The following is a 27,750-nucleotide window of genomic DNA, read 5'->3' as shown; positions in this document are numbered from 1 at the left end:
GAGCATCAGAGTCTAGTGGCCAGTTTTAGTCAACAACAGATCAGGCAGTAGACAATTTTGAAGTAAACCACGCATAGCACTGAGTAAAGACATGTGGTTTTTTCCTTAGATATTTCAGCAAAGACTGCAGCAAACAAGATTTTGGCATCATCTGTACACTGTACTGTAAATGGAAGTGGGTCTTTCCCTCACTGTATGTTCTATTCATGAAAAACATTTATTTTTAGGTAGGCAATGGTGAGACCAGAAAAGTGCTTTACACACATGGTTCAAAAGGGAGCTCTTGTATCAGAAAAAATGTTACTTATATAGGATTTGGGGTAATGAGACCATTCTGCACTCTTGTAGACATGGTATAACCCTGCTATGAAGTATAAGGATTGGACAAATTAAAAGTAATGATAGCTAAAAAGTGGGACCGGCTATAAAGTTAACCGCATGCTGTAAACATTGGGACATAATAAAACTAACATCGCTCACAGACAGTATGGTTTCTCCCACACAGATAAGGACTCCAGTTAAACTCAGTATTAAGCGACTAGCATAGAGGGAAATGGTCTCTTTTTACACAAACCCACGCCACAGAGACAGGGAATTAGTATTTGGCATTCCTACTCCACACTTAGCCAGAATAAAGTTTTTGAACTGCTTACTTTTCTTAAACATTTCATCATTAGCCACCAGGACAATCGAAAAATTACAAAGTAGGTTTAACATAATCAAAACATAAATTCTCTATTTTATTACAAAATTTTTGTGTCCAGACATATTAGGAATGATTGTAAATTTATGTACAGTACATCATCAAGTACATTATAAGAAGCAGACTTCCATTCAACAGGGAAGAGATGAAGACTGAGATACCCAGTCCATATGGTTTCCAATTAGTTTTGGTGCTTACATGTTGGCTGTGGCTACTGTTTGGTACACATCAGGCATCAACACAGTTACAGTGACGCATCCAACAAGGTTATTGGACTCCTGACACTACTTACACACAATAAAAATTATGGAAGTTTACATGACTTCCAGAAATATGCTGACATTCATATCCAAGAACTATCACTCTCATTCATATTCTAGTTATGGCAAGCAGACAGAGTACTATAATTTGGTTTCCAAGAGATGAACACACTAGATGGTAATAAAAAAAAATAACCAATCTGACAGCATTAAAAATGTTACAGGTCATCATGGATTAAGTGCTATCAACTATCTAACATTAAAAAGATGTGTGACGGATTATCTACGCTGTCGCTGTCTGCATAATGAAAAGTATATCCTACCCCATCTGAGTCCACATTATACCAATCACAAATTGTAAAACAGTCTCACTCTCACAGAAGTTAAAATACAATTTTCTTTAATAAAAAACAAGCAGAATTATATTAATAAATTTTTACCATGATAACTATATCAACGCTGCTTTTCAAGAGAAGAATTACCTTGAATGCTTACATTGCTGACAAGCTATTGCACAATATTCCCATTAAGGACACTTTCAAAATCAAACAAGTGTCATTAATATCTGAAAATGGAGGAGAGGGATGCTGCTGTCTTTAAAAAATAGAATCTAAATTAAGTTCTCAGAAATACAATACTTTAGGGCTTATAAATTCAGGCATTATAAAGAGCTTGCACATTTTGAACCTTCTTTTTTAAAGAGAGAACTAATACCAGGACAAAGTAAAAAAAAAAAAATGCCAGAGCAGTGACTAAGACCCATAGAAAAAATACTTATATAATTTCCTAATAGAAATTTTTCAATGCACAGTTCTATTGAAAAAGGCAGGCAAGGTAACTAGATTGAAATCAAAGATTCAACAACCAAGGTTCCTGATGATGGCTAGTGTTCTGAAATTTACTAACCTTTAGAAAATAAGAAAATTAGAAATTTTAACATATGGCTGCCATGTCTTCAACTATATTCAAGAAATAAGGTATAGCATAAAAAGGAGTATTATACAGTACAAAGGTATAGCATAAAAGGGGGTATTATACAGTATGTAGGACCAATAGACAGTCTTCCTTATCAGGCATAACTAATTCTTGTGTTGAAGTAACCTGAATTAATATATGCTTAACAAATAAATTAGTTTGAAACCTATTTAAAGCTTCATTATTTTGGCAATTCTTCTCTTAAACAAAAAACACTTAAATGTTCTACCCATTAAAAAATTGAATTACACATGGTAGCAAGTCTGCAAATTGCTTAATTTGCTGCAATATATGCCATTTAACAACACATTTTCTCCGTAAGCTGCTCTCAACCACACTTATGCACACCATATCATTGAAAATAAATACACTATGTATACTATCATATACTGTATACAGTGATGAAAAAATTCCTTAATTTACATATCTATCAAGTGGGTACTGACATTATGATATATTTCCTAGATGGACTTAACTCCTCAAGTCTGTGGTTGCAAAACAAAATTTATTGGCGGGAAGTTTCACCAGATACTGCACATTAACCTATCAATGCTAAACACTTAATGCAAAATAAACTGGCTTACAACATCCAATATCTGGTGTTTTAGTTTTAATGCTTTTATCCATTTATCACTTTATTTCTCACTATTTATAAGCCATGCAGTTACATGGCGTGTATATCAATAATTATGTTAAAACATTATTTTGGTCAAAAGTTGAAAATAAGATCATTAGAAATTTTGAGTGGTGGTTATAAATTTTCTTATTCCAGTAGCACTGATAGTGTTTTAATATTGAAATAAGAATTAAAATAATGAATAATGAACCCTTTCATACTAATAAAGATATACTGTTAAGAATGAGTGTGTGTGAGTGTATTTCAACCAAATTTGAGCAGCTATAATGCTTGAAGAACTGTCAGACAGTATTTGTATCTATCTCAAAATCAAGAAGGAGTGGAGCCCAAATTGTCGACCACTTCCCACCTCCTAAAACATTATTTGAAAAAATGGTATTCCAGTCATTGAACTAGAGAAAATGGTATTCCAGTCATTGAACTAACTTCAAGTATTCGTAACATCATTACTTTTGTAATCAAGAGTCAAATCATGTATCTAGGGGCTCCAAATCTTTATGTAGCAAAGGTAGTTACAGTACTGAACTGTAAATTTAGTTTACACGTAGATGTGTTCCACTGCTTACCAGGAAAACACCAGTAACCACCTCTTTTTTTTCTTTGCTTATTTCAAGCTGTATTTGCATTTTTCTTAATGCATACCATGAGACTCTAAGAGGCATGGTGATTTTGCTAAGCCAGAGGAAGGGTTATTAGAACCTAAGTAGATTTAAACCATTGCAATGTCAAAAAAAAAATTTAGTCTGATCTAACCCAGCAGTATGGTATAACAAAATGAACAGTATGCACCATACTTAAGCCATCAACTCTCATTAAATTGTGTTAGGTAATAGATTAACTTTCATTTACTTTATCTATTGGTTTTCAACTGCATGTGTGATTATATGCATGTGTATACAGTAAACTGCGAGAATAATTTTGGGGTCTGGAACTGATAAAACCAATTCATATTAATTCTTAAGATGAAAATTGAACCTGTTTCTGAATAAATTGAAATGTTCAAACAGCCTTTTGGAACAAATTAAGTATGAGAACTGGGGTACCCCTGTAAGGCATCAACATTTAGATATGACAACAAAATAATAAATAGTATACTTTTCAGTAAAATCATTTACCTGAAAATAAAAATATAACCTAACAAAAATAAAAACACTATAGAAAACCAATACTGATTATTAAATCCAGAAGATTTCTAATTGGACACCTTGTCTCATCCCTTAACTTAACATGGAATAAAAAAAATTAATGTTATTTGCTAGTAACTAATACTGAAACAAGAAAAACCTAAACTAAATACAAAATTTCTGCCTGACTTACAGTACAATCAGACTGAACTGTACAAATATATTTCATGACATTAAGCCACAGAAATGCAGCAAAATTATTTACAGTAAAAGTACAATCTGCAATGATAGGAAATCAACAGAAATTATATAAAAAATATGACAACAAAATGGCAAAACATAATTTGGAGTGAAAATTAGAGCTTCCATAAACAACAACCTATAAAAATATAAACAATACTTGGATAAAATTTAATAAAAAGTTCCCAAAGGATGTATACCTCTGAAAGAATTACCTGGGTGAGTGCAAAGTTTTGAGGAGTTGATGGCGAAAGGCAAAATATTATAAATACCCTTAATCCAAGTAACAAGACCTCATGTCCGAGAAAGAACTTTGGAAATCTTAAATCCCCATCTTATGTCAAAACCTGATACCTTAAAGTGTATCATTTACTATGTGAGCTAAATTTCCTTGAAGGGCTGCCATACATCTTTTATAATCATATACTGAATAACAATTTCTGACTAGCAGTTATTATGGGCTCTCCTTATTATCCTATGCAGTGACAACTGTGAGCTTGTGATAAACACACTACAAGAATATATTAATGGCAAAAAAATTAATTCAAACATGAGTAATGCTTCCGTGGTGACAAAAATGAATTATAACCTGAAAATGAGTCACTCTATGAACGTTTCAATTGTTTTCCGGTTATTCGCTAACATAAATTGACAAACGTAACCTCCTCGGCAGCTATAAAAGATACCACAAAAACACTTTCGTAGTTATTACTGCCCTGATCAATATCAAATACAAAATTGCTTTCCATCAAACTGTTAAACATACCACATTACAAGTAGTTACAATTTGAGGTGAAATAGTTTGCATGTTTCTGAAGTTATGAATACTTCTCCACCTATACAATACATTGTACTAAGGAGGGTTTATTAGAAAAAAAATAAATGTACAGAGGGAAATACTGAAGGTAAGATACCAGGTGCTTAAACTTAGACTACATAAAAGTATTTTCAGATACACAACTTCCAGTATAATGGCCCATGTGAAAAACCTCATCACTTCCAAAAGCACTTCAACTCAAAATCTACATAGCAATATTGCATAATTACAAAAGTACAATCCATTTGAACCCAAGTTTAATTTTCTCTCTATTTTGGCTAGATTTTCTCCTAAAGGAGGGAGAGCAGGAAAGCAGTGAAAAATCTGCAATTTGAATGCTTTACCGAAATCCCAGTTTCGCAATAAGTTTCGTCTTAGAAGATTACATATGAATATGTTCCAGCATTAGGGGAAGGGAGGCCATTCAGCATTGTTTCCCAAATACATTTATAAATGCCCTAATATCTAAGCATGGTTGTACTATTAATTTCTAAGGATCATGTTTAGCAGCACCGATTTTTTGTTGTTGCAACAAAAACTTTCAATTTCAAATAGTGATTCTGAATACTTAGGTAAATCTCCTACCTAAACTGAACATTGAATAGATGATACATCCCCCAAACTAGGTCCTCAAAATAAAATAAAACACTGATAAGTGAAATGTAATTATTGATAGAGATGATAGTTGAGGTAATTTATGAAAGTAATTCTACCTTTTATGGTTCTTCCGAGTATATTATTAGGATTTTTGCACTGATGTAATTCAAATTAACCTACATACATGTATGATCAGTTAGTTTTTAACAGCTTTCTGTAATAAATATATAGTAATCAAATATATTTTCTACATCAATATAAGAACAATATTAAATACTGTACGAGTAAAATATTAAAATCAAACTTGAAAATGCTGAACTACAGAAGCATCTTATAATTTTCAACTAAAAAAAAGACTACAGTTAAGTAATCATTGACAGGCATGGTTACCTTTGACCAGGTCCTTGCATTGCAGTTTCAGCTAATCGTCAACACTTTAATTCCCCTTCGCGTATACAGAGGGAACTGAACATATATTCATAAAAATTTGTGGGTGAAAGTTTATTTTGATGTTTTAGGAAACTTCTGAGATAGCACTTCTTATGGCCTTCTACAACACGGTCCCACAAAAATGCCATTTTCTGTGGTGGTATACTGTTAACTATCTCTATTAATAAAGATACTGCAAATGTTTAACGTTACCACATCTTACGTCTGGCAGAGTTCTACCTACCTCAATAATTACCATGGTTGGGTCCTCCACGGTTAACTGAAGGGATGATTACTAACTGCCTTATAATTCTGAAATAACGGTTCTTAGCCAAAGGCAAACTGTATATTGTAATGAAGATGTTTGTATGGGTACTGCATGTTCCATTATTTAATACTTTTTTAGCGGGCAGTGAGAATATTCTTGTACATTATTGAGAAAATTGTTACAATAGTATATACAGTATCATTAACTAGTTCATAGTTCCTTGTAATTAGTTTATCTTTATTTTCAATTTAAGGAAAGTACTCAAGATTACTTGTGCTGGTAAGGGGTTTAAAATGTTTTTCTATGTTAGCAATTCACATGGTACTGCAAACTCTATTTGCTTCCTGTCCATTTGAACTGGAGGCATTTAGCCTCCAACATGATTTCTACTTTTATTACTTCTTGTCTGAATGTCCAAATTTCAACTGCACTGGCCAAGTTAAATGATGATCCTCACTTACAAAATTGGAAGCACTAGTACTACTGTGCATCATGAAAACAATTTCATAAACAACATTGCGCAACTTCACATTCTATTATTACATGTTTGTCATGATCCTCTTTAATTGTCACTTTAGAATGGCCTCCCATCACTACATTTAATGACTTTTCACCAACATATATATATATGAGAGAGAGAGAGAGAGAGAGAGAGAGAGAGAGAGAGAGAGAGAGAGAGAGAGAGAGAGAGAGACTTCGACTTTTCAAACCTCCAAAGGGATCTTAAATATGGTGTGAAAATGGGTTAAAATTCTAAAATTGGATAGCTTCATAGGAGATGAGGAGTCACCTGCAAATAAGCAATGTAGTTTTGGGAAAAAAAACAAGCTGGAAATAATGCCATGTTGTGTATGCCAGAATGGACATGATATAGGTGGTAACCCTACAGTATATTAACAAAAACTGGCATAATTGGTCATATCACAAATAAGGGATATATTTCAGCAGACAAGAAATCCTGCTTAACCTTTGAACTATAACATTTCTGTTCTGGACCACAGTCTTATGAATAACTGAATATATACTTTACTTTCTAAGGGAACCAACCGTTAAATAAAACTGTTAAATCTGTACCAGGTAGTCACAATTACCTGATCATGCACAGATCTTTGCAGCATGGAGACTAGTAATACCAAAATATTTATAAACTCTTCTGATTCAGGAAAGTGTTAATGTATGAGAAAAAATATGGCAAATGAACTCGACATGGAATGAAACTACTGCAAAAATATACAAAGGAAAATTTACACTTACTAACTGTACAATGTACGGGCAACAGTAACAAGACCACAAGTCAACATCAATTTGCCTCATCTCAATTCCTTTTATCATAAAAAAAGAAGACTGGATCCTATACCATTTGTTCTATACTAAAGATTTTGCCATTCTATAGCTACAATGTATTACCACCTACATAACACTCCACACTTTTGCCTAATAAAAAAAAATTACTTTCAAAATTAAAAGTAAAAAAATAAAAAACCAGCCATTCACAACTGCTATTCAATAGGTCTTTTTTTCTAAACGTGTTTATATATTATTTCAGATAAGCCAAAAAAAATGATTTCGCTAGATTTTTCTTTCGGTATCGGTAATCAGAATATTAGCACCCACTATCTGCATATAAAAATTTTAGTTAGAATGACAAGATCTTCAAACTCATTCAGCAAAAGCTTCTTGCACTTCTCGGACCATCAACGCTCTATTCAGCATCTTTGCGATGCTGGAAGAATGCACTGCCTGGGTTGAAAACCACACAGGGGAATCGGGAACACAAGATCGTTCAGGATACACATAGTAGATATTTCTTTGATTACGTACACTTTCCGGACTGCAAAAAATGGTAAGATTAGAAAAGTATTTTAATGCACGCTGCATATACGGATCATTCTACTCTAATAATGTACAGCACTGAACCCAAAGCAAGAAATTTCATAGCTACTGACACTATTACTCAGTATTAAAAAAATAAAAAACATCTAAAATAGAAACTCACCATTTTGATAAATAAAATTCGTAAAGCTTAACAGGACATCTCAGGGGGTCATCTCGATTCTCATGCATTTCATAGTTGGGTTTTGGTTTATCACCTGAAATGAGAAAATAATGGCATGGAATAACACAACTTCTATTTAAGTCTTCCTAGTAAATACTGCTCTGTTCAGCTTCCCTCAAAGCAATTTCATGCTCCAACACATGAATGACAGTAATAATGAAGTTATTTATGAAAGCATGTTTCTATTTTTTAGGGTGTGTAATTTTTCCCCTAATATATGGGCCATGTTAATTCATAAATCATCCATCTCAGGGGGTTAATTATAATATGCCTAACTCAACTTAAAAAGGTTCTCAAAGAAGTACCAAATAAATATAAAAACAAATCAGTTTAATCAAGCATTCTGCTTTTACACCAATTTTAGTGTGTAACTCAGGAGCATCAATAGCTCAGCTCAACTTTCAAAACCATATCAACATCAGAACACTGTGCCACCTTCTCAGGCCAAGTCTTATTTTGCTCCTGGGTACATCCTTTTCCTATCAGCATGATACCTTTAGTGTTATTGTTTTGGAAACAACCAGTTTTACTGCCAAGTGCCTTTGTTAGGATTCTGATAGCATCATTCGCTTGTTTCCAATTCGATCATGTTATTTTTTCATGTTTACATGCTCTAATTTCAGCTCTTTTACTAACTCAAATTTACTATCTGTGCTTGTTTTTTTTTATTCTCTTCGCAACTGTTTTTGTATGGTAGGGTAAGCCTGTGCACCTGTAAATATTTACATGTAAGATCTTGAAATGCTTTTCTGTTTTCCTTAAACGTAGATCACCATCTCTGAGCACTTCATGCTCTAAAAACAATTAGGCCCCGGGAAATATGCTCTCAGATGAAAAGAAAATGCAAAGCTTGAGAGAAAAGAGATGAGGCATACTGAGGTGGATTATAGGAATAGCACTGCCTGAAAGATTGGAAAATGACGAAATAAGGGGAAAGGAGGGCATGATAACAATTACAGGGGTGATAAGCGAGTTATGACCGATATGGTGTGTGCACGTATTAAGGATGGATGGTGGGGAGGGATAAAGATGGCTTGGGAGGATTCTGATATTTTTTTTTGGGGGGGAAGGAGATTGAGAGGGAGCCACTGAATTCCAGGAGGATTGATACTACTGGAGGTGCCCTGACTCAGATTTCTTACCTGAACCTGTGAAGCCAGGCTTACCAGTCAAACTTAGTTCTCGATTCACAAGTTAATCTCAGACAGGTAAAAAGGGTCTTGGAACCAAAAATATCTGCGGAGCTATTGTTATTGTTAATCATTTACTGTCTCTATTATATATTTTTATCTTTATGATATCTTTCGTGTAAAATTCTAAAAACATTTTATGACTCAATTTATTAATAATTTTCAATTTCAAGAACAAGAACATAGAAAAAATCCATACACGAATCAATCACTTACTATTCTGGAGGATGAATTAAATAGGATTTGATTGAGCCCATGATAACACACAGATGCTTGCCTTTAGGCAAAAACAGTGAGATTATCACAAGCTATATTCAATGTAGGCCTAGAGGTTTATAAAGTGTAACAACTTTACCGTAGTTCATTATTCTAAGGAGTTTGTAAAGGATTCACCAATAAGTTGAGCAACAGGTTCAACATTCATCTGTTTTCTATTAAAGCAGCACAGGTAGGAGATATCACTAGCTACTAAAAATCTCAAGAAAATAGTTACTGTATATAAACAAAGGTCTGAATAGAACCGATTTTAAGTGCCAGTACTGTACACTGTCAGAGGATTAACTTGGGAATCGAGAACTGACAGTTTGACTGGTAAGCCTGGCATCACCTAATCTGGGTCAGGGCATCTCCAGTTACTCTTCCTCAAAGACTGAATTAGATGGCAAGATAGGGTAAAGAATGACAAGGAGAGAATAGGTTTGGTGGAAGAGGATGCCTTTGATAGAAGGCAACAGACACCTTAATGTAAGGGTAATGGTGGGAAAAAAGAACAACAAATATGCTCTTTGTTTGTGGGAACAAAGATTTAGAACCGCAGTAAATTTCATGAAAGAGCTTATATAAGTGCCAAAACACTTAGAAGTACCTTGGCAGCTTGCACCCACAGAAATAAGGTCAATGCAACATATGATTAGACAGATGGCGAAGAGTCAAAAGTTTTATTTCCCACCTGATAACTGATATATACACTTCCTCTCCTGTTAGACTGCATGTCTGTAGTTTCTTTCTTCTTTTCCACCATCTAGCCCTACACTGAAGGGTCAGCTACTCAATGTGCCCCTTCAACGCCTTCATTCAAAAACATCCTCTTCCATCAAACCTCTTCTCTCCATACCATCCTTCATCTTATCTCGTCATTAATTCTCTACCTCCCTCATGATCTCCCCGAACTAATAACATGTTCCTCCCAAAGCCCCCTCACTCCCTCCACACCATCCATCTCCAATCTTTAATATGTCTGCAATTCTTCTCATTTCATCATTTTTCCATCTTTTAAGCAGTGATATTCCCATAATCCACCTCAATATTGTCAGCTCTGTTCCCTAAGTTTTGCCTCCTCCTTTTGTCTTACAACCCATGTTTCATATCCTACATTAACCCTGGTCTTATTACTGCACTATAGATCTTGACTTTAGGCTTGATTGGCATTTTCTTATCCAATACTACTACTGTAGTTTCCAAAATTTTATATACTTAAGACCTTCGATTCAAATCAAATTTTCCATTTTGTTGCATGACCAGTCTATTGTCGCCCATTAAAGAACTTACATTTAAAAAGCATTATGGCATTGGAACAATTCTAAAAATTTGAACACTTCCACTAAACTCTGAGCAAACCCAAGTGATAGCAGCAATTAGTGTGTCTAGGACAGAACAAAGGATATCAGCACCAAAAATTACTTGCTATATCCCTTCAGCTTGTAGAAGCATGTTTTTTTTTTTTTTATTTCCGCCTTGCTGTCATAAATCTTCTAGACAACTTAATGAAGTCTAAAAATGTTACAAAGTGATATCACTCGACACTCTCATAAACATGAAATAGGGGTTGAGCAAACTTCAACAAGCAGGCTGACCCACATTTGGCTCTCTAGCAAATTAGCAAAAATCAAAAAGTTTAGTGAAACTCAATATGTTTGTGCTTTGACCAAGGCTAACCTTGTCAGTGTTATAGAAATCTACGCCTCATTTTTGATGATTACATACCTTCTGCTCATTCATATGATAATGAGGACTTCAGACAAATTGAGCCTAAATAATTCAACTTATTATATACTCTTTTCTAGATTGACCTTGATGCAGCAGCTGATGAATTACAGCTTAGACTGACAGCCATTCAGTCTGATCATTCACAGAAAGAAATTTTTGAGTCTCTAATACTAGTAGTTTTACAAGTCACTCTCTCCACGGCTTTATATGTTTAAGAAAATTTTCTGCCATATTATTCCCATTTTTTAGTTCCACTTACATTAGACTAAGAACACGTCCATGTCAGACAAAAACAAATGCAGTGATAGAGTGTTTCTACCAGGAACCTAGTGCTGACATTTCATGGCTATTAATGCAGCCCTTGTCCTGAAAAGTTTGCCAGCAATTGCCCCAAATAATACATTTCTGAAGCATTTTACCATCACATAAATTCAGTTAGTATAAAACAGTTAAAACTAATCAAAATTTGCATCATTCTACAATTGACAAAAACAACTGCTTCTAAAATACTAACCATCCGCTGATGACTTTTTAGGGTAATATTTCAATAGGGTGGTACGTGTTCCAGAGCCATCACGACCCATACTGGATCGCCTCCACTGCTTGACTATTTGTACAAATGACATAGCTAAGTGTTCGTCGACAGTCTAGGAAAAAGATAAAGGAAAAAATTTTAAGAGCAAACAAAAAATATAACTTGAATATCTCTTATTATGCAAGGCTGGTGATGTAAAATACAGATGAACAGAAAAAAGTATGAACACAACTGGCCTGAAAAAAAACAACAGCAGTTTAACTCACCCTGAGTCTGAAGACTTTTGTATTAAAATAAAATAACGTATTCAATAGAACTTGAGGTGTGTGAGCTCCAAGCTGTCGACACTCCCATAACATAGCTTCGGTAATTCTTGTTACTCCTAGTGAAATCATTGGCGATACACCTGTTAAGATATAAAAACATTTGGTAAAACAGAAATGGTACAAATATCCTGGAATAAATTACCTAAAGAATAAATACTTGAATCTCTAGCCATTTGACTTTAATACAACAGAAACTTTACAAAATTCAACCATTAAAAAAGTTTTAATATGCATATGCCAATAAGGTGACCTTCATATATGTCAGGCTCAAAAAATAAAAATAAGGTTAAAGGGAAAATTTTATTCAAATGCAAAAGAAGAACTATTACAGACCTATCTCTAAAACAAAACTGTGGAATTAGGAAGTAGGAATTGGAGACTATGCTACAAGATGAGTGACTACAGCTTATGATTATGATCACAGGGAAAAACATAGCTAAAGAGCGAGTTCTTATGATCTGTACTATTCTATGCAATGGGTACATGAGCTCTGGCAATGAGAATACAGGTTTCAAAATGTGTAACTAGTGAATGTAAGAACTTGTGTCGAAAAGACAGAAGAAACATATAGAATAATTGTAAGGTGCAATAAACAGTGACAGGAAAAAAGATTAAGATCACAAAGACATGATTGGTACAAGAAGGAAGAATGGATAGGAAAGCAATCTAAAAAGGCTTCATACATGAAGTAGTTGCACAAAAAAAAAACATAGATAGGTATCATGAAGAGAGGGGGTATTGAAAATCTACATCTGTTGAGAGTTCAGGTTGAAAATGCACAAAAGAGAGTAGTGAGATGCCTAATTAAGAAAGTCGATGTAAAAATAGGTGCTCAGACCACATACTTTTAGAGTAGGTCTGCTACTTACATATATCTACCTCATAAGCAACTCACCAGGTAAAGTTGGAGTTACCCAAAATGTTCTTGTAATTTCATCTAAGCTGTTGGTAAACTTCTCAAAACCAAAATCCATGAATATACAATCAGTTCTGGCACTTTCAAATAAATGTTGTTGGATACCTGCCAATTTCAAAATTTCAGTTAGTATTACCTGGCTTTAATCCATATTCAATATCATAGAATTCAAACATATTTCAAATAAAATTAATGTTTTCAGTAAAATCCCATTACTTTTAATTTGATATATTCATATATAAGTGCAAATTCCCAGACAATCCATTATAATTAGATGACATTGTGCTGCTAGTTACTATCAATGTAATTAGTTTAACTAAAACTCTCCTGGTAATGGCATGCGACTCTTAGGAAGGAGAGACGTAACCGCCTACACCAAAGTGTTATGGATCATCACAGCTCCTTCTTAACCAACTCGTTTTGAGAATTGGTAAACCAAGGTATCCCTCCTCTTCAAAACCCACTTGGGTCACTGGTTTGCTGACTGGTGAGCCAGACAGCTCGAGACTCTTGTACTATACTTATTCAAAGATGCCAGGATTGACAACCAGAGTGACTTTGTGGAGGACATCATCCTGCCCGACCACTTGCCATCAAGCAAGAAACAGCTTAGATGGAGGCTAAAGCAGACAATTCCATGGATGTCCCTACCCTAAAAGACTGAGAAGGCTGTGCTTTTTTATTTGAGTTTGTTCAAAGAGTCCCCTGTTACTGTGCACACGGACATGTTAACATTTTTATTTGAGTTTGTTCAAAGAGTCCCCTGTTACTGTGCACACGGACATGTTAACATAAACAAGTGTTGACGCAGCCTTCTCAGGCATATAGAACCTTATCTGCCTCAAGTGGAAAGTGGCAACAAAGATCTTGTTGATAGACAGCTTCTAGAATCACAGATCTGATTGTCAACTCTATCCTGGGCCAAACTTTCCAGATCTGACCAGGGAAGCTCAAAAAACAATCTTGCCCTTAGAGCAAAACCAAAGTGCTCATCAATGACCGAAGTTTTCCCTGAAGGTGGAGCTAAGGTTGCCTCACCCACTAGTGAGTGCAAAAACATCTAATGGGACAGACTGCTCTGGAGATTCAACCACATCCCCCTTCCACTAATACGGGTGTTCTGACCAAACGACAGACAATGTAACTGGGTGCTGATGACGGACCATGACAGCCGAGAACAGTGGGGAAACGATCTCCGGCACTGACCAATGTAAGGACAGGATTAACTTGTATTCTTCCCTATATTTATTTGTGCAGGATGGTAGCATGGAACTCATGGCTGTTAGCTGCGCGCAATTTACTCAAGTGGTTTCTCAAGAAGGGGGACCAAAGTACTGCAATCGGAGAATGGAGAAGACCTCAACCTATCTGCAAGCAGAAAAATCGAGGTCTGCGCAACCATTAACCACAAAGCTCCTATCAAGGGACAAACCACACTTATTGTAATAGGAATCACAGCACTGTCACATGGAATTTCAATACAGACAGAAGGTCTGAGGTTACAAGCACAGAGGGAGGGAGCCATGGGCTCCAGTCCCTCCAACCCAGGTATGCAAGGAAGAACTTTCATCACATGTTTTTGTGCAGTGATCACCTCACCCCACGAAACCTGAAAAACTTTCCAATGTAGATCGTGAAGCATACAACCCGGGTCTAACCCAGGGGTGCATAAGCAGAAGCCTCAGCATATAGCAAACCTGAAAGAGTGCTAAGTGCTAAGTGTCTCTGCGGCAATTCCTGGTCTAGCCAAGAATACAACCAGGGAAGACTATCAATCCTAAACCCAACCACCAGCCTACGGGAGGCCACAATTAACATGTTGCAACAAAGGTGATAATTATAATAATCATGCCCTAAGTAGTGACTGGTTCTATCGCTGTGTAATAAAAAACGAAGGAGTCCAATATACACTTGCATTCCTGCTCCATTCCATTATTATACAAGCAGAAAGAGCAATTTAAACTGAAGGTTTACAGGTTGCTCACGAACAGAAGCAAGGGACATATACCCTAGGTAAAGGACAAAGCTCTAAAGACTGACCGTATATTATCAGCACCGCGGCCCTTCTCTAAGCTAGTATCAGGGAGAGCCGAGGAATGACTATTGATGACTTTGCAGGTAGACCTATAGGTTCCCCTATAGGTGGTAGGCTGGCCAGGCCACCAGCCAACTGAGGAGATACTCCCGCAAGAGTTATTCAGTCCTTTGACTGGCCAGACAGTGCAACATTGGATCCCTCTCTCTTGTTACCGAATAGTCCGGCTTGTTCTTTCGACCTTCTCCTCTATCCTCATACACCTTACAACACTGAGATGACAAAACAATTCTTCTTTTCTTAGGGTTAACCAAAGCAATGTAATTGTTCAGTGGTTACTTTGCTCTTGGCAAGAGTAGAAGAGACTCTTTAGCTATGATAAGCAGCTCTAACCATTGTTCTCTAGTCTTGGGGAGTGCTATAGCCTCAATGCCATGATCTGCCACTGTCATGGGTTAGAGTTTTCATGCTTGAGGGTACACTATTCTTATTTCTCTTCCTCTTGTTTTTTTATTTTTTTTTTTATCTTTAATAAGTTTATATATGAAAGATCTAATTTAATGTTGTTACTGCTCTTAAAATATTCTATTTTGATTGTTCATTACTTCTCTTGTAGTTTATTTCTTTGTTTCCTTTCCTCCTAGTGCTATTTTTCCCTGTTGGAGTCCCTGGGTTTATAGCATCCTGCTTTTCCAACTAGGGTTGTAGCTTAGCTTATAATAATAATAATAATAATAATAATAATAATAATAATAATACCTCATTAACAAAGATGGTCAGGTTGCAAAATCTTCAAGAAACTACAGAACTTGAACAGGTCTCTTAACTCCCTTGACAATACATTCCCAGGAAGGGGTGTTTCTAATATGCTACTACAAATTTGGATGAGACCCAACAGTACGTCTATAAACGTTGCAGCTGAAGACAAAATGGAAGTCTTTAACAGGCAAGTGGGTGGGGCTACTTGCCCACATGTACTTTGTCATTAACTACTTCGTTAATAAATTCAACAGCTTTTATAGCTTAGCTGAAGACATTCCCTATTTTAATGGACGAAAGGATTTTATACAAATAGGAATAAATACAGCCAACCAAGGCTTGGCTGAAGAAAAGAATAAGAAACCAAGATGAGTCGGCTCGGGAAAGGCGTTAATTCTACCAGGGGTTTAACCTAGGTCTTTTCAATTTCTTTTTATTTGTGGACAGCTTCTCATTCAAAGAATGAATAGCACATGAATTTCAGTTTCATTAAAATAATTTCTTTTTGGATTTGTTATGCCACAAGCCCACAGTTTTACTGAGGAGGGAGGGAGCTTGAGCTGCTGCACCCAAGAGCACTTCTTGTGTCTGTGTTCAGGATCAAGAATCTTTACCAGTTAGGTCCAACTAGGCTTGTAAACTGAGTGGGAGCAGGATTTGATATAATTTCTCTAATCTATGCTTTTAAATTTCTTTAAATGGTTCAGGGGTAAATATTCAAGCCTTTAATCAGTTTAATAAAATGTTTATCAATTTCTTTGTAAGTTCAATTTAATCAGTTTGCTGTAAGTTTATAATCACGATAAGTATAAAGATCTAGATCCTTTTAAGACGGAATTCCCATACCCTATGATGGCCAGCAATAATAACAGAAAAAATAGCTACCCTAAAATTACCACTTTAATATAAGCCTTTCCCTCAGATTAATAGTCACTAGTCTATCAAGAACAGACCAAGTATGGTGGACAAGGTTCGGCATGAAAGTGTCTTTCCATTCAACTGTACTCAGGTGTTCCAATTCTACAGGTGAAGAAAGTGATCCAACTCCACCCTCCATGAAAATCAAAATTCAACACAAAAATGCTGACTATCCTCTTTACAAAAGTTGCCAATGGTATATTATTTGGCATTCAGTAGAGGGGAAGAAAAAAGTCTGCTAATTGAAGGCAGAGAGATTATCCTTCTTAGTACAAGAAAGTCCTTCCTTGCATCACAAACAACCACCCATAAAGCATTCACATGCTGAGTCATGAGGGAGGCTTTGTCTTCATCACAACTCTAAAAGAAGCATGATAAATGGGGTTGTGAGCAAGCATAAAAAGGTAGCTTTCTTATTATCATTATAAATAATAATTGCAGTAGAATGAGTCTATATTTGGAATATGTTTACACACTCCTTCAACAAGAGGAATGTACCTTTAAAAAAAAAAAGATTATAAGTAAATTAGACCTTAGACAGTAAGATGACATTATATACTCACCTAGCAATAAGTACAAAATTGTATCCGGCTGATACGCCTCACCATTAGGTTTTCTTAAATCTTTCAAGAAAAGACAAAGGGCATAATTCAACTCATCGCAATTCATGGTGAGCAAATCCTCCGAGATGAGTTTCATGGACCTAGATGATGACACACCAGCTAATTCGGCATTCTTTTTGGTAACCCAGCTTTTCCAGGCAGTTAAGCCATACATTTTCTGCAATCAACAAACAAACATTCACTTTATTAACACACTGCTTTAACTAAGAAAAAAAAACTTGAGCTCCTTTAAAAGATCTATCCAACCCATTTGGTCTCATTCTATTAGAATATCCAAATGGTTAGGTTTATAGTTTTATTTAGTTGTCATTTAGTTACTTAAGGCCTCAGTGAGATAGCTGGGCTCTTGATGGAAAAAGGTGGTGAATGACTATCTATGAAAATATCACTCTGAAAAACTATTTTGCTGGTTTATAATTCCTTTATTTACTTCACAGTATACCCAAGGATTCTGATATAACCAATTTGAATCCAGTAAGACTGACTTGAGAAAAAAAAAAAAAAACTTTCAATACCCTGTGAATCTCATAAAACTTTCTACAACTGGGTATTTTTTCTCCCTTAAACCTCATATGACATAATCTTTGCCCAGTGACTTCTTTTCTTTTATTATTTACACATCTACCTATCTACCAAGGATTCCTCCAATTTTTTTTTTTTGGGGGGGGTAGCCAACATAAAAAAAAAAAAAGTTTTCTTCTCTTAGCTACTCCCAGCTAGACGAGAGATTCAGCCAAGTTTGGTTGTTACTGCTAAGGTGCCACATCCCACCCTCTCCCGTTATCCACCACAAATGAAGCTTCATATGCCGAATCCCCTACTGCTGCTACCTCAGCGGTCATCAAAGCAACCGCAGGAAGCAGCAGGCCTTATCGGAACTGAGTCACAATTGTTCGCTATTCATTCCAATTTCTAGCAAGCTCTTTTGACTCTCTTACATCTATCCTCCTATCACCCACAGATTTCTTCACTCCATCCATCCACAAAACTTTTCCCTTCCTCTCGTACTTCTCCTATCAACTCTAGCATTTATCACCTTCTTCAAAAAAATGGCCATTTTCCATTCTCTCTACATGGCCAAACCACAACACATTCATATGCACTCGAGCAGTTATTTTATTTCTTACACTCGTTCTCACCCTCACTACTTTGATTCTAACTATCAAATCGAGATACACCAGCCATATTCCTCAGACACTTCATCTCGAACTCATTCAATTTTTGTCTGTCACTTGCATTCCCCACTACTCCAATTCAAATATCACAGTTGGTCCAAACACTTTCTCATACAGAACTCACTTTACATTCATTCCTAATCCTCTATTCTTTACACTTCCTTCACCCTCCCTATCACTTTACAGCTTTCATTCACTCTCTGACATACATCTCCTTCCACTCCACCATTTGCAGCAACAATAGACCGCAAGTACAGTACTTAAACTGATCTACTTCAAGTAACTCTACATTCAACATGACATTCACCCTAGCACCATTCTCCTTTCTCGTGCATCTTGTAACTTTACTCTTACCCACATTAACTCGACTTCTTTCTCTCACACACCCTTCCAAATTCTGTCACTAATCGACCCCACGTCTCTGAGTCTGCAATCAATACCCTATTACCTGCAAACAAAAATTATTCACCTCCCACTCCTGATCACTCTCAACCAGTTTCAATCTTCAACCAAACACTCGAGCATTCGCCTCTATCATAAACCCATCAACAACAAATTGAACAACCACAGCAACATCACACATCCCTGTCTCAGTCCCACTCTCACTGGAAACCACTCACTTAATTCCCTATCCTAACACACGCTTTACTGCCCATGTATAAAGTCTTCACTGCTCATATTCCACATCGCTTCCCTAACAACTCTAATATAAGCTTTCTCCAGATCCATATATGCAACATACACCTTACTTTTTCCTAACTATTCCTCGCATATCTGCCTAACGGTAAAATTCTGATCCATACATCCCCTACCTCTTCTAACACCACTCAACATTTCTAAAATTGCATCCTCTGTTTACACATTTACACAAGTATTTTTAAAGTACAGTCGTCGTCGTCGGCGCCCACTCGTGTCCGAGTATTGGGTTCTGTCGTTAGTATTTTTAAAGTACAGTATACAGAACTATATATCAATAGAAAGGATATTCACTCAGTGATACATCAACTGTTTTTTTTTTTTTTTAATTCTAAGCACTAATAGTTTTTGTAATTAGAACAACTAAAAAGGCCCAAATAAGGCTGAAAATTTTTGTGAAAAGTTTATTTTTGTGGGGGTGGGATTGATTAGAACCTGACAATGCTTAGTTTGTAATAGATTTATATACCTAACTTCAAAACCAATCATTGGTTGCCTTATACAATAACTTAAGGATTTACTGCCATAGAGTCCCATGTCGAATGTGATAATTTTTTCATCTAATAAGATCTTTTCACTCTTACTTTTCCTTTACTGGTATACACAAGTACTTAGTATATGTGCATGTAATTTAATTTTTCTCTTGTTCGATACTTATAGAATACATAAAGGATTTTCTCTACAAAAAAAATTGGAGGCCAACTGGGGATACCGTACAACTGTGATGAGAACATTTCCTCATGCAATGAATTTTGATTCAATGAAATATAAAATTATGCATATTGGTGATTAGCACACAGTTTTGTACATTTCCTAGAGATCTTGAAATAAATATTGCCATGTAATGCTTGAAATAGTCAGACCCAGAGAAAAATTCGGTAACTATATATAATTGGATGGCCTAACATACTATTAATATATCGATATTAAAAAATGAGCAACTGCATGTGGTGTGAAATTATTCTTTTTTTTTTTATTTTTTTTTTTTTTGTCAAATAAAAATAACCAAAGTTAGCTGTTGGGGTTTGATCTTTTTTGGATAAACCTAAAGTTGACCTCTTAGGCAAGGATCGAAACTTTTCAAAACTTATACTTACATTGAGGAAAGGTCCTTGGAATTCTTCTTCCAGTACAGTTTCCGGTTCAGGGAAGAATTCTGGATCATCTGCTTCTTCAACTTCCGAAAGGGACTGAGATTCATCGCTATCATGCCGGAGTCTTTTTCTCGGTCTCCCTCTCCCTCTCTTTTTTCTCTTGCCTTTGTTTTCATTAACAGTTTCATTTTCACTATAGTTTGAAGTCATTTCTGTATCTGACAACACAAGCAGAAAAATCATTAACCTGATTATTCAATAAAATTATAATGGAACATTAATTAAATATATGTAACATATAAGGACACTGGATAGTTACAACTCTCTTCAGCACACTGAATTTAATCATTTTAATTCATATAAATTTACTGCTCACTTCAGGGAAATTTCTGTTTTTATTTTCTCCAGGCCGCTCTTGAGATGGAGAGGCGAAGAATAGGATGGTGTCGTTGAGACTGACCAAAAAATGTATAAAATTGATGCCCAAGCTATGACCAGGGAGGGCCATGCAATGATTGCTGATGATTTAGCAGGTAGACATATAAGCTCCTCAAAATTCCCCACCCATAGTTTACAAGGATGGGGAGATTACACACACTTCTTTCCACTGTTTCAAGCAAATATTCCTTTAGTTCTCAATAATAAGATAAAAAAGGCATGCAAGTCATTGACAGGATTAAAAAGTAGGATTGTAACATACAACTTATTCTACCAATCCTTAGTAGAAAAGAAAAGTACCATTGCTTGAAAAATATTGGAAAACATTTGGTTCAATAGCTGTAAAAAAAAAACCACGTTTTTGGGGTTAAAAGTGCTGTGAGGTCTCCAAGGACTTTCCTATATAAGGCTAGAACAGGGAATCAAACACGACATGAATACCAAAGAAATATTTTCTCCCCTATTCTTGGGTAAGTTTAGCAACGTGCAAAACACGGACTCTAAGTGTAAGGGACAGACACAAATTTAGGCTCATCTGAATTCGCCACACCTCAGTAGTTGAAATTTGAAATCGCCATTTCATCTCAGTAGCAGAAATTCCTTTGCTGTGTGACTTCATGCTCAGCGTCATAGAAAATAACCCTCAACCACCACTCACTATTTGTCACCTACTACATAATGACACGTCTTAAGTCTCATATTGTGCCATTAAGAACAGCCTTAAAGCCAAGTTTCTGATATAATTTTTTTTCTTCTTTTAGGTAATTAATTTATATAAACATGCTTTAGTAAAGTGTTGGCAGTTGAGAAATTGTGGGCTTGTTATTTGATTGGTCACCGGGTTGATCGGTGTTGTTAGTTTTCATGCATGTCTTTCTATATAAGGTTGGGTCTTTGGTAATTACCCTACCAAGTGTGTCATATTATGAAATACCATGAAAGGTTAACCTTGCCGTATCTATAATTATGGTAAGGCTAGTGTAACCTTAATGGAGGTTGTCCAGCAGGTTACATGGTGAATATTATTACATTTAACTGTAACTGCATTTAGTTTACTAGCTTAACGTTAGTTGAATCCTGCACCAGGCGTTCTAATTATAGCATGTTAGTTCTAATCTTGGTGAGGTTAGGCTAGAAGCAGAATCAGCTGTATTACAGCAGTTTTATAACCTAGATAATCATGTAGTCGATTATCAAAGAGATCACCTATTAATTGGACAGTTTTCTCAATACATGAATGTATTTGAATAACAAGTATGGTGGAGAGGTTATTCCTGGCCCCTCCAATTTGGTGCATGCCCATGAGATGAGAGGGTTGGCTGCTCATACATTCCTTCTATGTAGTTCTTCAATATTCTTCTGATATGGGTATTGGAGGGAGAGAAGAGAGGTTTGATAGAATCATAAGTTTTAATCAAAGCTCTTCCTATTTTAAAACTTGGTAGGCTACCTTATAGTATTTTGTTCCTGTAACCTTTGGGTTGGTAATCCATGAGGTTATATGTAAGGAATAGGATGGATCGTAACCTATCTTACTAAAGTAAATATTTTTCAAAAATGGGTTCCTACATTGTGAGCCTCAATCTTTTAGTTTGGTGGTCATTATATAGGAGGGAGATGGAAGATATATTACTTCTTTCTGACGTATGTTTTATAATGGGGGTGTTTTCATTTACATCGTTTTGATTACAAATTATTGACATTAAACCAAGATGCATCTAGGTTGGCTGTTATAACCCAGCTAACCCGAATTGGTGTCACAAGCATTGTTGGGTGCACTGTGGTTGTTCTGCTAATTGGGGGCACAGCTTGAGACCCTGAAAAAAATTTCCTATTTCTTTGCAGTGGATCAATTCTGCTTGTAATTCAGCTCATGAGGAGGAAGTCCCAAGAGCCAAAGCCATTTTCCTCCTTTTAATGTGAGAGAAAGGTTTTCCTAAGATTGCAGGGTCTACTGAACATTTACCCCAAAAAGGATCTGAGAGATCTAACCTTAATATACAATTTCAGCAGTTAGGGGTTTCAGAATGGGGTCATAGTGGACACTTCACTACCTAGCTTGGATCCAAGTCATGCTTTCACTCAGTATGCCAGTTACGGGTCTGCCTGGATTAGGAATGATTGCATCTCCCATGAACACTTCACTCATAGCTACAATAATAGAAGCATTGGTCTGCTGCCTCTGCGGTCAGCCGACTCAAGATGCGGCTTGTCTAGGTACTATTGACATGCCTTAATGCTTTCTTTACGCTCCCATGGAGGATCTTCCTTCCATTTCTTTAGATTCGGCCATTGCTGGCTTTTGGGTTATCAGCTCCCAGTGGAGGGTCCAAGAAGGACTTCTGTTCGGCCTTGGCTGGACCTTCAGGTTATCAGCTTCCAAGTTAGGTTCTAATGAGGTCTCTTCCTTCCAGTTGTAGTGTTTTGGCTATGGGTTCCCAGCTTCCATTGGGAGGGTCCACTAAACAGTTACAATAGGTACCCACTATTTCAAATACTTTTAAATAATACATGATATTGCTCTAACAGATATGGGATAACAATATGTAAAACTACCTGATGAATTATTTCAAGCAAGTTCTATATTTGAAAATTGTCGTGGGTTTCTACATAAATGTCAGTAGTGATATTCAGGCTTAGATAAAAGTAGTTTGCTCTACTATTACCCTTTTGTGACAAGAGGCTAGACGGGAGGAACGCCTTAAAATCTATTGAACTACTACAATTACACTAAAATGGCATTGGAGGTAGGTTAATATACATATACTGATGAAACAAAACATCTTTCATGGGCAAAGCAAAGAAATTCTACACATCCCCAAAAGCAAAAGCAAAAATAATGTTCCTTTTGAGCACACTATAAACATTCTACATTTGTTTATTTATACTTCCTTTGATACCATTATAGACATTTTACATTGAGTTTCTTTATAATCTACATCCATGACAATTTTATTAATACAGTAGAGAAGTTTATGAATAAAAAGGAAATTTATTCGTCTATATCACAGAAAAGCCTGTAAAGTCTTACCTCTATTACTATTCCTACTAAGATGAATCAAATAAAATGTCCTAAAAAGTACCTTGGCATTGAGTGCCAAATTTGTTTAGGGGTTGACACTCAAATGGTGATGTTAATAAAATAAAAATGTGGAATTACTGAGGATTACAACAAGACAATTCACATGGCAATCTACAATACAGATACCTGATATCTAAAGAAATTTTTCATGTAAAACAGAAGACACCCACCTCGAAGAGGATATCTTGGCAAATCTTCTTCCATTGTATTGAGACAAGCTTCATCAGCCGAGTTCAACTCATCGTTAGCAGTTTCATCGTTACCAGCCTCATCATCACCTGAATCTATATATAGACAATGTTAAACAATATCCATGGCAAATATTTTCATACGGTAAATCTGTTACAAATTAAAAAACTTTAATAAAATACAAATAACTCCCTGAAGTGACCTATGATTAATCTATTACATAAAGTAAGTTTTTTTCCTATGCTCACAAAATGCTTGAATCTGATTATTCTCACCATTTCAACATTATCAATCACATTCAAGTAATCTTTCCTATTAAATCATATGAACACTTACATGTAGTGAAGTTATCAACAGGACTTGAGGGTTCTTCTGCCGGCTCTTCTACTGGTTCGGAACCAGCTTCCTCCTGCTCTTGTTCAATAGTCTGGCGGGCTAGAAGTAACATCTCAGCCTGAATGGGGTCGGTTGGTATCTCATCTTGAATTTTCTTGAGAACAGAAATGAAAATCAACTTTAATGTAACTTTAAAATTATAGCTATTAGGAATAATTCCACTTTAAAAATATTAACATATCCGTATTAGGGTTATTCGGTGGTGGTGAAATACTGATGCATATTGCACCTTTATACATCTTCAAAGATTTGTTACCGGAATTTTGCTTATGATATTGACATGCATATAGGAAGCACAACCACAAAAGAAGTTTGTGATTCATGCTGGAAAAATACTAAAGCAGAGCAATCTTCATGCCATATGTAATCCAAAGTCAACCTACCTTCATGAGTGCCAAAACGTCCTTTGAGGTTTTTGCCGACGTGGGCAAGAACACAGGAACAGGAAGAGGTATTGGAACAAAGATTGGAACCGGGCACGGAACATTATACATGCACATGGGTGCAGGTACATAACAAGGAATTGGCACCGGCAAGATAGGAGGATACTCTTTGTCGGACATGTTGCTATCAATGCCAGCCAGGTCTGAAAAATAATGCATTATAGAAGGTGCATATGTGATTTGAACTAATTAAGCCAAACCACAAATATCAGTGACTGATTATTCAATACCAAGAATCATTAATACCAAATACACACACACACATGCACCCCGCCTTTCTTATCAGCAAATTTACTTATCCACAGTTGCTCTATTGCTATTAATAAAAAAACATACATATACACGGAAATTCAATCATGATCAGTCATACATAAATGAAAAAGCTGCCTAAACAAGGAGGAAAAAACACTGATACATATTACTTTCCACTCCCCAGAGCTAAAGGAAAGTCTCCTAATATATTCCTCACCTACCATGACACTTCTGGTTTTAAAAACAAAGAAAATAAAAATTTTTAGGTAATTTTTATTTTTCATAACATACTTACCGAGAACTACTTTCTTAGGAGTTACCTGTAATCTCCTCTCAACCGACCAGAGTTTTGTGTAGTATACCCTACGTCCGTTTTCTATGGAGGACTAACCCAGGAGTAAGGAGAACGTGCCCTGAGGGTAGACCTGAGCTATGTCGGCGTTAGCTTGGGTCCCGTTAGTCAGTAAGTTCCTCGGATGGTGCAAAAAGTCCCTGCAAGGGCAGAAAGGCACTCCGGGAAGGTAGGGAGGGCCATTACCCAAAAGTAGTTCTCGGTAAGTATGTTGGGAAAAATAAAAATTACTTAAAATTTTTGATTTGTTCCAACACAAATACTTACCTCGAACTACTTTCTTAGGAGACTTACACTTTAGGAGGTGGGAGTGTCTTCCTGACCTTCAAGACCCAGCTAAGCGGACGACAAGTAACCTAGATATGAAGTAGGCTCTATAAAAACTGGGAAAAGAACGGTAGGGTAAACTACATAAAGAGCTCACGTTAGTGTCTAAGTACTCACCCTTTGAAAAAAAAAAAAAAATTTTCTGATGCCGAGTCCAGTGACAAAGTTGCAGAGACGTGTTCTTCATTGGTTACACATGTGTGGTTATCTCCAGTAGGGATAGGAAACGGGGTTAGGGTGAAAAGGAACGAACCTGTCTCCTGGTTTTGCTATCCACAATTGTGCCTGGGGCTTCACCGTTAAATCACTTGGAGCGCGGAGATGACTGTCCCAATGGAAAACCCGTCCAAAGACCTCCTTGAGTAATCCTTGAGACAATGGGCAGTAAAGGTCGACTGGTTCTACCAGGTGCCCGCCCGAAGGATCTGGCCCACTGCCATGTTCTTCTCAAAGGCTAAGGAAGTGCTTAGTCCTCTAATGTCATGAGGCCTAGGAGTACCTGGCAGGGCCAGTCCCTCCTCCTTATAGGCCCTGACAATAACTTGTCTCAACCAAAAGGATATGGTATTCTTCGATACCTGCTTCTTCGTAACACCTGTGGAGACGAAAAGACTCTTGATACCCGGCCGGAGATGTGCAGTCCTCTCAAGGTACTTCCTAACGGCACGGACAGGGCACAACCTCAAATCCTCTGGATTCCCAGTCTTAGGAATGGCTGGCAGTGAGAACCCCTCGAACTTAGGATCCCAGACTGCTGGATTCTGGGTTTTGCCACGAACGAAGGGACGAACTTGAGGGAGATTTCTCTCCACCCCTTCGAATGAGGGACGTCGTAAGACAGCCCATGGATCTCTGCTACTCTTTTTGCAGAGGCCAAGGCCAACAAAAAGACCGTCTTGAGAGTGAGATCCCTGTCTACAATATCTTTCATCGGTTCGAACGGGGGGCTACTTAACATCTTCAGAACCCTAGTCCAGGTCGATGCCCTTCAGAAGGAAGACTTGACCCAAGGCTGCACGTACTCCTTTTATAGCTGGGATTGACATCCCTGCCTCGTCTCTGAGATATACTAGAAAGTCTGCGATATCTGGGACTGAGGCTTTGAGGGGCTTGATGTCCCTTGAAGCGCACCACTTCGTAAAAGAGGCCCTTTTCGCTTGGTAGACTGCTGCCGACGACCTTCTCAGATAAAGCGACATCTTCTTAGCAGTTCCTGACGAATATCCTTCCTTCCTCAGGAGGCGCTCGATAGTCTCCAGGCATGAAAGCATAGAGACTGTGGGTTGTCGTGGAACCTGAGAAAATGTGGCTGTTGTAGAAGATCTGGCCTGTCCGGGAGTGGCCATGGAGGATGGCTTGCCAGGTCTTTTAGATCTGCGAACCACTCTCTCTCCGGCCACCAGGGCGCTACCAAAGTCATCCTTAAGTTTCGGGCAGCCCTTACTCTGTTGAGCACTTGCCTGATCAACGTGAAGGGGGTAAAAGCGTACACGTCTAGGTTGTCCCATTTGTGCTGAAAGGCATCCTCCAAGGCTGCCTTTGGGTCTGGGACAGGAGAACAAAACACGGGGAGTTGTACGTTCAGCCTGGTTGCAAAGAGGTCCATCACTGGGGAACCCCAACGTTGAATGATGAGCCTGGCTACTTCTGGGAGGAGGGAGGCGTGGCGCTGAAGCCCACGAGGAAGAAGGGGCTTCTCTCCTCGTCAGGCTAGGAGGGGCCTGAGAAGTAGAGGGCCCGTCTGATACTGACCTCTTGTAGGGGGGCCTCCTTACTGGTTGAGGTCTGGGAGCGCTCACTTCCTTCTGTTTAGCTACCTTCTCCATTATCTCCTCTAGCTGTTTCAAGGGGAACAAGGAGTCACCCCACACAGGAAGGCTCCTCATGGCCCTCGCCTCCCTGTCCGGGATCT

General features: G+C 37.0%; 1 protein-coding gene across 4 annotated transcripts in view; it reads right to left on the bottom strand.

Moving 5' to 3' along the window:
• Positions 1–727: 727 nt before the first annotated feature.
• woc (without children) overlaps positions 728–27,750 on the bottom strand; it is a 119,023-nt gene continuing 92,000 nt past the window's right edge. For all 4 annotated transcript variants that reach the window (XM_068374096.1, XM_068374098.1, XM_068374097.1 and 1 more), the window contains exons 12-21: positions 24,848–25,050; positions 24,405–24,558; positions 24,050–24,163; positions 20,363–20,577; positions 17,335–17,551; positions 13,039–13,164; positions 12,084–12,223; positions 11,797–11,929; positions 8,047–8,140; positions 728–7,881 (exon numbers count right to left, since the gene is read on the bottom strand). In XM_068374096.1, the coding sequence (XP_068230197.1) occupies positions 7,710–7,881; positions 8,047–8,140; positions 11,797–11,929; positions 12,084–12,223; positions 13,039–13,164; positions 17,335–17,551; positions 20,363–20,577; positions 24,050–24,163; positions 24,405–24,558; positions 24,848–25,050 (1,568 nt within the window). In that variant the 3' untranslated portion in view covers positions 728–7,709. The remainder of the gene's footprint in view (positions 7,882–8,046; positions 8,141–11,796; positions 11,930–12,083; positions 12,224–13,038; positions 13,165–17,334; positions 17,552–20,362; positions 20,578–24,049; positions 24,164–24,404; positions 24,559–24,847; positions 25,051–27,750) is intronic.

Source organism: Palaemon carinicauda, chromosome 5 (genome assembly GCF_036898095.1).
Source record: "Palaemon carinicauda isolate YSFRI2023 chromosome 5, ASM3689809v2, whole genome shotgun sequence".
NCBI lineage: Eukaryota > Metazoa > Arthropoda > Malacostraca > Decapoda > Palaemonidae > Palaemon > Palaemon carinicauda.
Note: the sequence above shows the minus strand (reverse complement) of the source record. Positions and strands in the feature narration are given on the sequence as shown.